The 16,747-nt window shown below is 40.4% G+C and overlaps 1 protein-coding gene across 4 annotated transcripts in view; it reads right to left on the bottom strand.

Moving 5' to 3' along the window:
* The window catches only part of Hecw (Hecw ubiquitin protein ligase), a 117,180-nt gene that overhangs the window by 70,387 nt on the left and 30,046 nt on the right, over positions 1-16,747 (bottom strand). For all 4 annotated transcript variants that reach the window (XM_076113821.1, XM_076113823.1, XM_076113822.1 and 1 more), the window contains 2 exons: positions 2,415-2,516; positions 210-2,339 (listed from right to left, as the gene is read on the bottom strand). In XM_076113821.1, the coding sequence (XP_075969936.1) occupies positions 210-2,339; positions 2,415-2,516 (2,232 nt within the window). The remainder of the gene's footprint in view (positions 1-209; positions 2,340-2,414; positions 2,517-16,747) is intronic.

The following is a 16,747-nucleotide window of genomic DNA, read 5'->3' as shown; positions in this document are numbered from 1 at the left end:
GAAAATAAAGAAAAACAATCATAAACAAAAATCGAAATAAGTATAATAGTAGTACTTTAAGTTTTTGACACCAGATGGCGTTAGTTGTAGTAAACAAAAACTAATCTGAATAATGAGTCTTGATACTAACAAGGACAACTAAACGACCTTCCAAAATAATAAACACGAGGTTATTACCCTTGTTTTGAAGTTAAACAAAACAAACTCACCTGCAGGCAAAGGTTCTTCACATTCAATGATCCCACCAATCATATTAGCAGGAAAATCTCCCGTCAACGCCATTTGCCTTGAAGCCCTTTCCGGAATAGACGGTAGCCTTATACCGGCCATATGTCTCAATGGTGTAGGAGACGCTACAGCATTGTCATTGTCATCGTTATCCTCCACCCTTGGCCTCCGTAACACCACATCATCAGGCGGCCCCGCATGGACTATCGTAAAGTGATTACTATTAACAAACTCCATATTAGGCGACCTTATCTCTGACGTTCTTAGTTCATTGGTAAATTCAACCATTTCAAAGTTTTCATGTAATCTAGCTTCAGGGTTTTGGATCGGAGGCGGGTGTAAGTCCGGTGGAGGTAAAGGCCTGGGTCTTCTAGCGTGATGCGTTGGAGTGGGGGGGCATTGAGGAACTGCTGTACCAGCTAAAGCGGCCACTCGAGTTAATACCCTAGGATGAGGCCTTACAGGACTTTCTAAGATATTCGTGTTATTTGTTTTACTAGGAGAGTGCTTAGGAGTACCTTCACAGCCGAGATTCTTTATCAAATGTCTTGGCAGGCTTGAGTGCTTTGGCGTAGAGGACTCACACGAATACTTCCTATTCATCAACATAGTACCTACACTTGGCAATATCTTACTAGATTCATCTACAGGTGATGTGGAATGCGAAGAGTTGCAAGAGCTAGGTGCATTGGAACTAGTGCTGTTATCCGTCTCCCTCGTAGGAGGATCTATGTGGGACGAGTTCAAAAACGCTGTCATCATTGTCGGCGTATTCGCTCGACCAGAATTCTGCCTCGTTAAAGGCTTATGACCTTTCAATATCGTAATTTCTTTCTCTTCTATCTGATTTCTATTATCATCCTCGAACTCAGAATGATTGCTAATATCATTCAAGAAAGTATGCTGTGCTTTTTCTTCAGATTTCGCGTGGTTCGGCGTCCGGTTGACGCCATCGACCACGTCTACGGGAGGCGGACTAGGCTTGTCTTTCCTCGCAAATGTCGTAGTAATGTAGTTGTCAGGCCCTATATCCTTAATGAACAATATCTTATTTCTACTAGCGCTTGGCGATCCTTCAGGTACTTCTTTAGATTTCTTCTCCTCATTCAACCTCGATAGCTTCGAGATTGTAGATTCACATAAGCTGCCGTCAGTTTCAGGAGTTGCCAAGGGCGCGACGTTCTGACCACCTCGCCAAAAACTCGCCGTAGACGACGTCGCTATCTGATTCCCAGAGTAAAACTCTCCAGGTTTGAAATCGTTTATTTCTGCTTGTAGAACAGCTGAGTTTGTTATGTTATTGTCGGTGAAGAATTGTTCATCGGTATCTATCAACTCAAACGTGAATGCGTCCTCAGGCTTTGTTAATTTTTTTGGCTTTCTATGTCTGGGTACCTGGGGCGGGGATAATGCGTGCATTCTCTCGAGCGGCTTGTGCGATTGTCTCGGCGGCAGGGGTGGCACCGGCGATTTTTCCGCATCACTGGGCACATTCGCACCCTCTACGTCGTATACGAATTTCATTATCTTGCAAGGATTCTTTGGTGACCATATTTTATAATACTCAGTGCCCGGGGAAGTGGGCGAATCAAACCCGCTATTTACAGCCTTCTGTTTCTTCTTAACACCATTGAGCGCTTGACTGCCCCCCGTGTCCACGGGCGGGGGACACTTCTTCTTGACACCCGACGAGGTCGGCTTGCAGTCTGTAGCACTCCGAGATTCACTATTTACATTTTGAGATTCTTGGCTTAAACTACTAACTAGAGATTTACTAGGATCACATTTTGTTTGTTCGAGATTGTTCCCGTTACTTTCTAAAGCACTAATTGAGCATTTGTTGACGTTCTCGCTGAGATGTTTGATGTCGTGACTGGTGCCGGGGACGAACTCCACTCGGGGAGGGTTCTCCGAGTTCATCTCGAAGCTCTCGTTGTTGTAGGAGAAGGGCGACACGTGGTCGCCGCTTCGCTTCCTGGACATGCCTTCCTTGAGGCGGAGCGGCAGTTTCTTGAGGTCCACTTTGAACCGCGTGGGTAGCGCCGGCGACTCCGCCGCGCACTCCTCGCCCTCGCCATTGTAGTAGCGAAAGCAGAGCAGCTGTTCACAGTCTGAAACGTTTGAATGTTTCCGTTATACGTGTGCCATGTGTGATGAGAATGAGTAACAGTTAACATTATAATTACCTTCATAAGGTTGATTAGGCTCGTCAAGAAGCCACATTATGTCGCCGCTGGCGCATCCGGTGGCCGGCACGCGCCCCACGAGGCCGACGCTGCCCGTCGACTCTGTAACATACCGTCATATTTTATTACTAATTGTATTTATAATCAATGACTAACATTACACTGGACGACCCGGGAGCCATAACCTAATTAAACAATAGCTGTCAATCATTTCGTAAGCATTTTATAAGTAATGCCACAAGAGCTCGAAAAAAAGCTTCTTTAGATAAGTTAAGTGCGATTAAAAAACATAATGTTCCTATAAATAACTTTAAGAACTAAAGTTAAGCTTAAAAACAAAAAGATGAAACCGGACGAACTTAAAAAAGGACTTTAAGTTATTATTATGAGACATTTCTCAACCGCGTTATCGTACCTATATAAAACTTCAAAACATTAATGTTTTCGAATGAGATGCATATTAAAGGCAGGTAATTTGCATAAGGGCATAAAATAATAAAAGGAAACCATCACGTTCACGTTAGCGAGAAATAAAAGCAAAAACGATTTCGCAAAATCTCATTTGGAAGTAGGGGCCGGCGGCGGCGCGGGCGGAGCGCCCTACCACCAGTACCACCATGAAATACAAAACGTGCGCAGGTGCAAAAGAGTCGACATCTAAAAACAAACAAACAAACCAAGTACAAGACAGCACAGCACGGCGCTGGCGAACCCTTCCCTTTTTTATCTAACAAAAATCAAGCGGGCGCAGGCGTAGGCTGGCTGCGCTCCGTTCGACGCAGGCGCATCACAAATTATGCGCCGACGTAATCACCGGATGCGGGAGTCGCCCGCACATTTTACGCGAAATAATCGAAGCCACCGAATTGCCAGTTAATTGGGGAAACACGACCATAAATTTCACAGGGGCAAATTGATTCCGCAAGTAAATTCAGCAGGCCCTGGCCGCCCATTACCATATTTTGATTGGACTAATATATGAGCGGACGGTTAACATCTTCCTGTCGCTGATTAAGTGTTCGCCGGGATCGTAAATATTGAAACTTAGTGCTTACGCTCGCGTTACCTGACGTTATTTTGAAACACCGACGTCGTTCTGAAGAGAAACATGACGTTATCTTCCCGGAAAGAAAAGGGCTCTCGGTCCAAACGTGCAGGCGGATACACGTAGGACAGGATAAATCGCAATATTATCTCGAAACCGTTTCCGTTTGGAAATAATTTCTGGGGTCTGAACGCAGACGCGAGATCAATCGCTGTCATTACTTTTTTGTTGAGAGTCATTTGTTAGGCAGCGTTTTTGGTCGAAGACATTAGGAGATAAGCACGTAGGTACACACATGAAATTTGTTGAGTGACGGCAATTTCCTAGCAGTGTGGTGATGATTGAGCGTGTGGTGTGTTTGGGTGAGAGTTCACGCGAGTGGAGTGCGGTGAGTGGCAGCGAGGCGGGCCGCGCCGGGCGTGCAGTGAGCCAGTGACGTGCGCGCGCGGTGACACAGAGGGCGTCTATTTCCGGGCGGTGACGCAACATCCGCGCGCTTCCGTCCGCAGGATACGACACGAGATACAAATGTCGCGACGCTCACGGAGATCAGCCGCTGTACTTCCGCGGGATTTGCGATAATATGACTGCCTACTACGCTGCGTATCGTACACATAAACGTTTCATTTAGGTTGATGATAACAAACATTAGCCCAGTTTTATACTGTGAGATAATAAGAGTCAACTCACAAATGAGAATTGGCAGACTCCTGAAAACATTAAAAAGATATATAAGGGTTGGAGGATGTAGACAACCTACTCTTATCCTTGACCTTTTACACACACTCATTTAAATATTGACAGTCAGCCAAAACTCGTTAAAATAAGACTTGGGGAGCTTTGATTTACGTATAACAAAAGCTATATAAGAAGCACAGATATACAGTACGACATCCGTACATTTAATAAATACCGAAATCCCGAGTGCACTGTGACCTATTTTTTCAGTGCTCAGTGGACTGGTAACAGCGTGAGGCGACGAGAAATCGATGCGCACGTGTGATCTCTTCATCTCACATGAGAGGACAAATATCTCATAGTTGACTAGCTCTGATTTCCACAAACTAACCAACACATCATAGAACGCCGAACGACTCGATTATATGGAACACATATTTTTGGACGACTTGTAACTTGTATCTATCAGTTTCCAAGAGCACGAGGTGACGAGGTCTAGAAAAATTTACATTGCCGTTTATTTCCGCTCATTTTCGACTAAAGGAATCATACGTATCATAAATAAAAAAAGTTTATAAATACTAAACATGAAAAGGAAACATCTGTTATTCACTTCGCTTCCCGGACTTGAAAAAAAATCGCCTCCCGTTCTGACATACGACGGCGTACATGTTCATATAATATTTGGTACAAGTCGGCTCTGAACACAGACATGACGGAATTATAAATATTTGCATTATTGAAAGTGCACTACGGGCGTACGGGAGTAGGAAATAATAAACAGTATCCGATGTAGTCGAGCCACATCATAATTCACCTTCCATAAACATAAAGGTGAACACGCATTAAGGTGAAAGAGAACGTTTATTTGATATGTAATAAAAACTATACTAAAACAACATGTTTACTTGAGGAATGAGTGTACTTTAAAAACAATGAATAAAGAACGACATTGTCGGTCTTTTGAATGGCGGAATACCGGATGTTTCGGAGGGATTCCCGTCTTGGGAATTCCTCTTAAACATCCGAATAAAAGAATTCCTGTCTCTTAAGAAAACATTACCAATAATAAAGACGTATCTCGACCGATTACAACAACGCGGTAATTAATAACCTCCTAACATTAAGTACATTGTTGAAAATGTTTTATTTATACACTTCCTACTAAAATAAATACAAAACATTAGATGAAACAACAACAAAATCAAATAAGGAAACAATCAATTCATTGTACTTATACAAACTGCTGGCCACCGCAAACCACACCATAAAGTCTCTCATCAAATCAAATTACGTCGTATAAAATTACAAATTCTATTACATGAATCACGTTGTGCATAAGATTATCATGTACACTGCAAATAGAAGTGCAAGGGCAATGTGTCACCTAACCGGCCGTTTGGCGGAAGCCAGCAGTTAAAGTTAAACGGTCATTCCTCGACCCCTTGAGCACATCTGTCACTTGACGCCCACGCCCTACTGTTTTAAAGTGAGTTTTTTACAAGTCTCATGATACCTCTTAAGTGGGGCCCTCGGTTTCACACGATGTCTGGCTGTCACAGACACCTCGTATCCTCGATTTGAGTAAACAGTCAGTTGTCAGTGATGCTGACAGTTACGTATGAAACAGTTGCTGTGTATCTGTTTTTTAAGTAAACATTCTCTAAAGGATTTCGATCGAAAGCTCTTAATGATAGTTAGTAAAATGTCGCTATTGAAATTTATAATACTTGTTTTGCGCTAAGTATAATACTCTAGAGAGCATAAAAACATATAGTTGTAAACTACATATCGTCTATAACGAGACAGAGACTGATGGTAATGACTTGTATGACAGATAATGACACTCTCCCGCACTTTCCTAACAATAATCACCACAATAGTAACACGTATTTTTTATTAGACCCCAAAATAGAGCAGATACTTAACCGTATCCGTCTTAAAATAGACCAAAATTACATTTGGAAGGAAACGTGAGTTTAAAGGGGTCGAGTTGATGACAGAGTCCCATTAGCCAAGTGACGATTTGACAGTTTCACGAGGTTGTTTAGAGATGTCGACGACGCTTTGTTTCCACTTCACACGCATACCTTTCAGCGTATTAACAACTTCTTTGCCGTGAGGACTTAGCTTTATTTTTATCCAGTCACCCTGGTATTAAGATGCTGTTTGCTAGTCACCAACTACTTTTCAAAGCGTTGACATAAGGCTGTATTCAAAATGCGCTCATACATCTATTTGAAACATTTCTTTACTCGCTGTTTTATCGTGGAATTCGTTTTAGTATAAGTTCAACTTCATCAATGTAGCACACAAACATTCTGCTTTGTTGACAGGAAGAAAGTACGAGCGCACACCTGGTAGAAAAACGTTTCTAATAAGTGAAAGTCTTCCCATAACGCTCGACAAGAAATCGAAACCGTAACAATTGAGCCTGTGCCGAAACGAATGAAACAAATGAGTGACGAACCCTAAGCCCGCCATCATAAAATTGGCCGGCTATACTTATTTTAAAATTCCTTTCCGTTCATTCAAAAGGTCCATTAAGGACCGGTTAATTTTACGAGTAAAGACCACTTAAAATTCCAAAGGGTGGGCACAAATCGGATATTGAAAGTTGCGGACAAAGCTTCGGTCGTGGCCATTAGCACCTACGCTGATAAGTTACGTCGACACTTATCGTCTCCACTGTCAACAGAATGACGAATGTGTCAATGCGTCTGACATCAGAGGAGAATAAGCCAACCTCGAGTTTAGGTACAGTAATTGAACTGACCAAAACCAATTATGATCGTCTGCAAACCAATTCACATGTTTATCTTAATTAATCACGTGGCTTCGTGGAAAAGGCAGCCTTAAATGCTCGACCTTCGTTGATTTTCCGCCGGCAGCGTATGTAAATCCGGTGTGAGTCATTAGTGTAATCGCAATAGTAGAATGCGCGTACGCAGGCCCCTGGAACACGGCCTGATTCTATTGGAATCGATTGTGATTCATTATAATAGAATATTCATTAGCACGTGAATGGTACCCCGGTTCAGTGTAAGTGCAATGTCATAATAGAATTAGACCTGTAGACATAATTCAATTCAGTCTGACGCGCCACTGGACAGTTGTAATAAATTGTGTTCCCGAGTGTCTCTTGTTGCGAGCTGTCATTTATCGGCTGTCAGAACCATTGACTGAGATCTAAAAAGCATCCTGCACTATACTTTAATTTATCACTGATATCTACTAACATATACTCAATGTATTTGCTTTATGTCAATGTGTATTAAATGCAAAAAACATGTTAAAAGCAAATTCATGTCAGTCTTAAAAAGTTTAATTACGTACTCAAACGTCTCAATAACTCGGGTCACCTCAACAACCTTGTCTTACTCTTGTGGATAGCCGCGTCACCTCCGTGCTAAATAAGGAGTGATATTATCTGACCATTTGATATGGTTGTCACCTCATAAGGGCCACTTAATATGGTCGGGAAACATTGCGTCCAAGTGCACGCGGTAACCATGCGTCTCCTACAATGGTCTACAGTACCAGTTGCTCAATAAGGGTTTAGACTCACCCGTTATCACCCTGTATGGTGACAGATACAGTGCACCAATAACTCAGCTCTTGAACCGAAGAAATCGACATTTATATAGAGTACTAGCTCACCCGCGCAACTTCGCTTGCGTCCAATAAGAGAGAATGGGTGAAATTTTTCCCCGTTTTTGTAACATTTTTTACTGGTACTCTGCTCCTTTTGGTCGTACCCTCATGATATATGTCCTTTCTCGGGTATCAAAATATCTCCATACCAAATGTCATGCAAATTGGTTCAGTAGTTTAGGCGTGATTGAGTAACAGACAGACAGACATAGTTACTTTCGCATTTATAATATTAGTATGTAAAAGTATGTATTTGTATTCGTTCGATCGCATTATTGCTAAAGAATATAAATTCAGATCTCAAAAGATGTAATTCAACCGATAGACGTGTAGCGTGGGTGGTGTATCGTAGCAATGCCACTCAATTATGGTGGCCACTTCTAATAGGCCAGTTAGCTGTCAATTACAAGTGATCGACTCGGTCACAGATAAGTGCTTGAGATTGATACCATTGTCAACGAACTCTCGCCTAATGGCAGATTAGAAATTTTGATCAGGAAGTTGAATTGATGTTGATTGTTTGTTATTTTTAAAGCTAAGTAGTAGCTGTCCCTATACTTTATAACCACAATACACTCTACATTTACTTTCGAGTATTGCTTTGTCATAGTTTCATAAACCAGTTTCAAGTTTTCCCAAATTACCGATTCAAATGTGCATTCTTGTTTACGATCACATCTCAATCCAATAATTTAGACACAATTTAAATATGTATGTGTAACATAAAGTAAGCCACGTTTAGATTAACGCTGAATCGATCGCCACGTGCGGTCCATTGATCGTGTGGATGGCGAGAAGTGGGGGGGATTCATTCATTCATATTGCGCACGCGCATCGATCGCGACCTCGCCGCGGCCGCGCGCATGCTCGCACCGCACCTCGCCTCGCTCGCCTCCACCGCAAAACGCATGTTTCAGATACCTCGTGTCGTAATCATAAATTATTCTGACGTCTTGTCATTCCAAACTATCATAATAGTGTCGATGAACTCTTACCGAGGCATTGTTATGAAAGATCGCGCTATCTTTAATCCTCGATCGGGACCGATCTCTAATTTTGTTGACAGTCGTCCCATTCAATAATAACGACTTCTTGTCAGTGGGATGTCGTATGACTACGCCTACGCTGCAATTAAGTAACGTGGAATGTTGATCCTAAAGGTAAGTGTAGGTGACAACGAAAATATTAAATTAACCGGTGGATTAGGTAATAAAGTAAACGTGTCGCTGGTAGTGAATTAGGCAAGTGCTAATATTTGCGGACACCTACATCCGCCAACCTGCCGCATGCCGACCGGCCGTGCAGCCGAGTCAATAAACTCCCACTATGTTTTACTAGCTAACACTACAATATGGAGTAACTAGAAAGTGCATGAGGGCGAAATCGATACACTCCACCCGCTGCACGGTCACACACAGGTACGGCACACGTACACTTAATACTGGACAAGTGGACAAACTGGACACACTCCATTCATACTAATTGCCATCGTTAACACTGTAGAGTGGTAGAATTAAACTCGAGTAAAGATAAAAACAAACCGTCAAACATGTGCAAAGTGTTATTATGCAAATTAGTTCCAACATGAACGTAAACTTGTATCGAGAAATAAACTACAAGACCATAATAATACCGACGTTAATATCATTATATGACACGGGCACAATACTGATAGAAATAAATAAAATAGCTAGCTCGTGCCATATGCGGAGATGACAACATTTTACGATGCTACGTCGCAGTTACGAAAGCGAAACATCTTATTTGTAGTGCGATCATGTTAGAGAGCTGATCAATAAACACTTCAATTGTGATCTCTAGATAAATATTATCTAATTTCGTGATGTTACAAAAACGTTTAGCACCGCGCCATATATGGGACAATAGTAATCGATATGACAACAGAGTGTGACGGGCTGTGGGGGCACCGGGGGCGGTGCTCGCAGTGACAGCGTGGTGAGTGTGGCGCGGCGGTGTGGCGGTGATGTATGCGCCGCTGTGTGACTCCGTGTGACACTCAGGAGTGACGCGGCACGTAGGCGCGTGCGCTCGGCATGCGCGTCGCGCCCACCGTTACGCCGCCGCCATTATAAATCTCGTACGATTCCGCGGAATTTATGGGAACGTTGCCAGCGACATCCTCGCCGATCGACATCGACCGGTTATCGACTGGCCCCTTGCCTACTCCGATTCCGGACACGTAACGCTGTCGTAAATTCGTCTACCAATTTTGGAATTCTATGCCTGGTCTAAATATTTCGAAGGATACGAGTCGTATAATATGTTAGGCTCAGTTTCACGTTGGGCACCACACATACTCACCGACGAGACGAAAAGAGCGAAAGGGTAAATGAACCAGTTATGATCGCGGGGATTTCCAACTTTTCGCTCCATTCCATTCAATATAGTATTCATTGAGCGTAGTGCTTTGAGTGTGTTAATACAAATACGCAAGCGGAATCGGGATTCAAAATGCGGTACGCAAAAGAATATGCGACATCAGACGAGAACCGGGACGAACGACCTCCACATCTGCAAAACGAATACAAATGCCCTATTCGAGTAGTCGACTAATGTGATCAGTCAGCACATAAGCGTAATAAATCATGAGAAAATAACGAGAATAGGCTTATTTACATTCATTGCAAGAATGCAATAAAGTGCACACCACGACCTTAGCAAAATATAACATCGTAAAACCATAACGTGCCAGGGAAAGAATCTTTTTTTATCTATAACAATGACATCATTGTGGCCAAAGGTATTACAAATTAGGTTCTCGATTAGCATATTTATGTGCGAGGCGCTGACAAAAGTTATAACAGTTCTTATAATTTGGGCGTCGAAGTACCTTCACCGAATTGCGGCGGTATTGTCGCCCGCGGCCTTTCAATGAACCGAATACTTACACGCACTTCCTGTACTACGAGTATTCAATTGGCGAAAAACAACTCGGCGAACTAATAATAACCGCCGTACGCCTCGTAACGAGATGATAGTTTATTGAGCGTGTTCAAAGAATTCGCCTTGGAGACGATCGCGTGCCATTGACCGTGATTCGCCTCTAAATGTCAGAGGTCAATGTGGCTAGGATTTCCGCCTATAAACAGCTATTCGTTAATGTTAACTATATTCTATTTGTGGCAACAATAGCATTATCATAATCTACCACTTGTTAGCACCTCCGTGTTTCGAGGCGATCTTTACAATTTCGGTATATAATGTGAGAACTAATTCTTGCACATTTGCAAACAATGGTTGTGCAAAAACATGATTCGCAGACAGGTGGCGTGTGATTGTGCAGCCTCATTATCTGGGTTTCCAATTTTTGTTTTATATTGTGAGAAAGAATTAACAAAGGCTTTTGAAATATTTATATGAGTTGGATGGGAAGAGATTTGGTGAATGCGCGCAAAAAAATTGCATCACGAAAATACCAAGGTATTTTAATGTTTCGACATTTTAATTGTAGAGATTCCTCACTAATTGTGTAAAGTCTAGATGTTGTATAATGGCGTCGAGGTTTCCTGTGCCGTGTGGCGTCACTTGTTCAGACACAGCGGTCGTTACATTAGAGATGTTATATTTTTTCTGAGAAAGGGAAGTGGACGGTAGACAGGTGAGCCGTTAACGGTGGTATGGCGACAAGAGGCCGCGTCCCGCGCGTCCACATTCCTGGATAAATCTTTATCTTACCGATGCCGAGCCATCGGCCAACTCGCACCGAACGAATAATCCTAAAAATTCTTACGTCCTTCTGGTTTGTATGAAGGGAACAAAGTAAACACACGAATATTATAAGCATTTATAAGTAGAGCCTTAAAAGATTATATAACTCTTATTAGTTTAAGAGAGCAATATGATAAACAATCTACGAAAAACCAGATCAGGTTACATAAGCCATTATTATCGAAGATTACTACAAAGATGACATCTTTAGTATATTTCCGATACGAGGTTTCCAAATACGCAGTACGTAAATTCCAAATAAAAAATATTACCAAAGATGTTTATTACAGCAATATAATTCAATTATATACGACTGAGCGAGCACAAATTCTTACTCAACGATGCTTATTTCAGAACGGAAAAAATATTAATACACTAAAACACAAATAAGCAAAAAGGTTTTGCAATTTTGCAGTAAAAATAAAAGTGCAAGTAGCATTTTAGGTTTATAATGCAACATTGACATCCGCCACTATATAAAATCAAAACATCCGGGTCAAACCCACTTTAAACGTTTAGGTCATCAAGAAAATTACATATCATAAAGGTTAATACATTTTTCATATAAGAAATAACTCCAGTTAAAACCAAACGTAATTCATAGCATGACTGTAACATTCGTAATGACAAAGTAGAATCACATCTGGCTAACTCAATCAAAGGCTCTTGACGAATCAAAAGCACTTCAGCAGACAAGCAATTAAGTAACAAACAAACATCATACACTGAATACACAAGTGTGCATACAACTTTAATGTCATTCACAGACTCATATAACTGAGTGCAATGGTAAGTGGAGCGTTGTATTCCCACATGATAAGTACTGATGCCTTGTCTACGCAGGGAACGGATTTATCTTTGCGATTCGCTTCCGTTCAATTGTTGCAACGGGCCGTGCGAATTTAGCGAAACGAATCACAGTTACAGAAACAGTTTTAAATAAAAGGAATAGAAAGCTTTTTAGTAGGCAACAACACTTTATATGATGACAGGAGAAATGCAAACAATGTATTTCGTCTTTTTTGGGCCGAAAATTGTGCCTTGTGAAACCCACAATATAAAACAGTTCTAACTTTGGATAAAATGCGAGGCAATATCTTTCTACATCTAATTAGGAGACAGACATAATATTGCCAAAACTGTTTTCGTTTTTACCATTCAGAGTAGAAAACATGCTAGTTTTAGGAATCGCAAAACATGGGTTGCTGTAGGCGGTAAATTACAGTTAATACAAATTAACCTTAGTTGACTTGAAGACGTAAACTAGTGCAAGAAACACCAAATAGTTGAAGATGATACCGCTAGTAATACAACGTCTTCTAGTGACAAGAAAATGGAATAGATGTGAAACGAATTTGCCATAATTCTATTCCAATCGTAAAGAGTAATTAACAATAAAACGAGTACTAGGTCTGGCTTTCCAGTATTTTATAATCTAGGAACATTATCGTAAACATGCAAAGTGGGCACTGGTACAGCGAGTGTACACCGATACAATCGATATCCTGCGTGTTCCCACGCGAGCGTCGCGGAAGTCCATATCGTTCTGTCAGCGAAGCTGCCCTGGACTGCACCTAACGAACCAAGCGACCAGCCGTTCCCACGCGGGAGTGCCGTCCGGAACCTTGCAATTATGCACCCGTCAAAATCACAATTAAATATGACTGGTTCTCTGATGACCGCCATTAAAGACAGGCTTAAACGGCTAAAAACATCTCCTTATTATTTTATTCCTTTCCGGTGGTCCAAACAAACAAGTGTCAGGTTTAATAAACCTACACTTTACTCGATACAAACGATTTATAAAAGCGCTGAAACGTTTTTCTTATTATTTGAATATCCGGTCGATGAAAGCAATTTCAATTTTAAAGTTGCGATGCTTGCTTATATTTCGATGACACGTGAACGACGTTCCGGTTATGGCGCAGTAAACTGTTGAACGACACGTGAAACTTCCTGTTTCGTACTTTCTTGCTAAACCACACATCTTCGTATTTAACAACATGCTGATTTTATATGACGACACATAGTGTCCGCTTGCAGAGAACCGCAATATTTAGCACTCATAAAACTCACAGTAACGACCAATTTGAAAAAGAATATGGACTATAAACGTTCATTTTGTTTAAAGGTGTATTAAATGCAAGTTCTGTAAAAGGGTCGATAATATATTATGAAGGTTTTTATATGGAGTTAGTAATCCGCTTTATCTCTGTTTGGGCATAATTATGCTAATGTGGACGTTAATATTAATTAATCCACACGCTCAAGCTGTGCTACTAGACCCCTTCGTGCGTGCTCGGCTACACTCTCGGGTTACGGACACCCTACACCGAATATCTCACCTTATCTGGCGAGCTTATGTACCGTGAGCAGATCAAACACATCATAATATTAAGTTATTTGATGCGAGATAATCTCATAAATAGGATGACAAACAAGCCAAGTATAAAATTAAACTTGATCAACAAAAAATATCGATCGAAGCCTACGAGGTAGCGCTGACCAAAACAGGAATGACGATATTCTTGAGAAATATATCAACGTAAATGGAGATCAAAAACATAAGGACAAACTGCAAAGTCACAATATTTTCGTTGTTTTTTATTGAGGATAATGTGCCAATCTGATATAGAACAGAGATCGTGACGAATATCATTCGATACGATTAACTTAGCATTTAATACAACAACACTGGTATTGCTCTCAGGTGACAGTATAAATTTTAAATGAATATCGGAAGGATATATTAAGTTGGCCATTTGTAATAAAATAAAAAGGTCCACATTTTCATCCTATACAAACAGGACGTATTAGTAACCCTTTCTTGAGTCACGTACTATTTGACCAAGTAGCAAATACATAATCATAAAGCACAAAAAATATTGGATGTTTAACATTCGGATAAGGGCTACTAAGTCAGGGAGCTGATGAAACTATACGTCCATTATAAGTTACCTAGAAACAAATATCAAATACATACTTTTTATGTCTAACCCTAACTGGTATTTTCGCTTTTCTGTAGTAGTCTTATATCTTAAGTTGGATAAAGAAATCCCTTTCAACTTACTCACGGTGCTATATTGGACCCTCGAATCGTGTCAAATTCCATCGAGCTTTTAAAATTTGACATACGCTTAACCGCTAAGCTTCAAAACAGTCTCTAATCCCTTTCGAAGATAATGTGGCTTTAAGCCGATAAACCTTTGCCGTCACCGTCTGATGCACCACCCCAATTATACTGAAGAGGGCTTCTCGAACTTTCTACAGCTTTTTGTCTAATTATCTTAATTCACACGTCATCGTATTTCTTTCACGGCGTAACGTAATATTATGTCGTGACGTACATAATAATTGTATAAGTAAATGCTAGAATTAGTGGGTTTGAACGATTTTATGAACTTTTTTTGTATGTCTTATGTGTTTGTATTGATATTGAGCAACGTGTCACATGTCTGTCTGTTTGTTTTTGTTATTGAATGTCTATTCAATGTTGAATGAGGTGGACACTTGATACGTTGTTTTATGGTGCTAAGACTATTAAAATATTCAATGAATTGTGCATCTGTTCTTTCAAAACTAGGAACCATATTTGGAAAATAAAATCAACGCTATAGGTTCTTTCGTTTATATTTAACGTAATGTTAATGCATTTATGTTCTTATTGAGTATCTAATGGTCATGTGACATAGCTTACTTTCAGCATTTTACGTTAACTTAAGCCTAAAAAATGATGAAAACAGCGCTAAACTATATTCTCAAACACATCTTTGGACCGATTAAACGAGAACGCCGTACTTCAAACTCCACGAGACACTTCACAAGCGACGACGTGCTCTATCAAAAAACCAATATTCAAAGTGTTAGCTAAACGGTTCTGCCGCCGAGCGATCAATTATGAACCACTGGAGGGAACGTGGGGGGAACTGGTGCACAAATATTAAGATTAAATTGATTTTAAAATGTAGAGATAACTCTACATAGAGTATTATTCGTCCTTAAATTTACGATGATAGAGGTTTGTCAGAAACATAAGACAATAAATGCATCGAAAACAGATAACAAATGAGAACCCTGAAGTTTTATACAACATGCCAATAATATACTATATGTAAATGTATTCGAAAAGTGGGTAAGCTATCTTAATAAAGAAACAAACAAAATAATGACTGCTAGGTAAGTCATTGACCTCTACTGCTAGCTCATCATAGCATATATGTGCTCATACCATTCATTGAGCAATAACCGATTAGCGGTGCAAAGCAATTTTTGGCACGCCAACCACAAACATACAAAAATGATTGCTTTGGAAAACTTCACGAATTCCGGCTGTCGTCAATTTTAGAGATTTTTCAGTTCAGTATGCGTATCACGTGTCTCAGTTGACAACTAATGAACGACGAATAGCTCGTCACTATTCAGTACATTACTGCTTTGACGTAACGTGTTAACCACTGTAATCTAAGGGAGAAAACAATGTTCAGCATAGTGGCTTTCAAATAGTTGTCAACTGAGAACTTACATTGTCTTTTGCGACCATAAACAAAGGTGGGTTTTCTATGAAACCATTCACGACCACGTAAAGGGCTCGGCCGTTGCACTACTCAAATTGTAGTGTGGCAACACTTGCGACATAACATAACCACAGACAACACGTTTATGGTATATTTATTCGCCATTGAAAGCGACGTTCCGGCTTACGACACAATAATTACGTTAGATTACATTGTTGCGTGCACAAAACGCGAATATGAAACGATGAACTGCGGTACCCTAGTCAATGGCTCGTACATAACCTCGGTACCAACGAGATGAGTACAGGCTTTTGTGATGTAAGGCAATAACTTTAATTGTACTGAAAATAAGCACCCTTGAAGAACCCAATCATATGCATGGGTGATAAAGTTACATTTCCCGATAATTAAGTCATTTTTTGATCTACACTTCTCATACAGGACATTTTAAGTACTAGTGACAAATAATCAAGCAGTTAAGTTAGCAGACAGTTCAACTAGTAGTTAATGAGATCAAGACTATTCAAAAGAGGCGTATTTAAAAGTCAAAGGAAATAGAACTTAGTAACAGATGCAACTTTAACGCTAATCACATGTAAACACACCCACGTGTTTACATAATAAAATATTTAAGACAAAATATCTGCATAATATTTTTCGAAAATTAGCATAAATTAACTTATTTGTAAAGCATATTACATCAAATTATATCA

This window comes from Anticarsia gemmatalis, chromosome 4 (assembly GCF_050436995.1).
Source record: "Anticarsia gemmatalis isolate Benzon Research Colony breed Stoneville strain chromosome 4, ilAntGemm2 primary, whole genome shotgun sequence".
Taxonomy (NCBI): domain Eukaryota; kingdom Metazoa; phylum Arthropoda; class Insecta; order Lepidoptera; family Erebidae; genus Anticarsia; species Anticarsia gemmatalis.
Note: the sequence above shows the minus strand (reverse complement) of the source record. Positions and strands in the feature narration are given on the sequence as shown.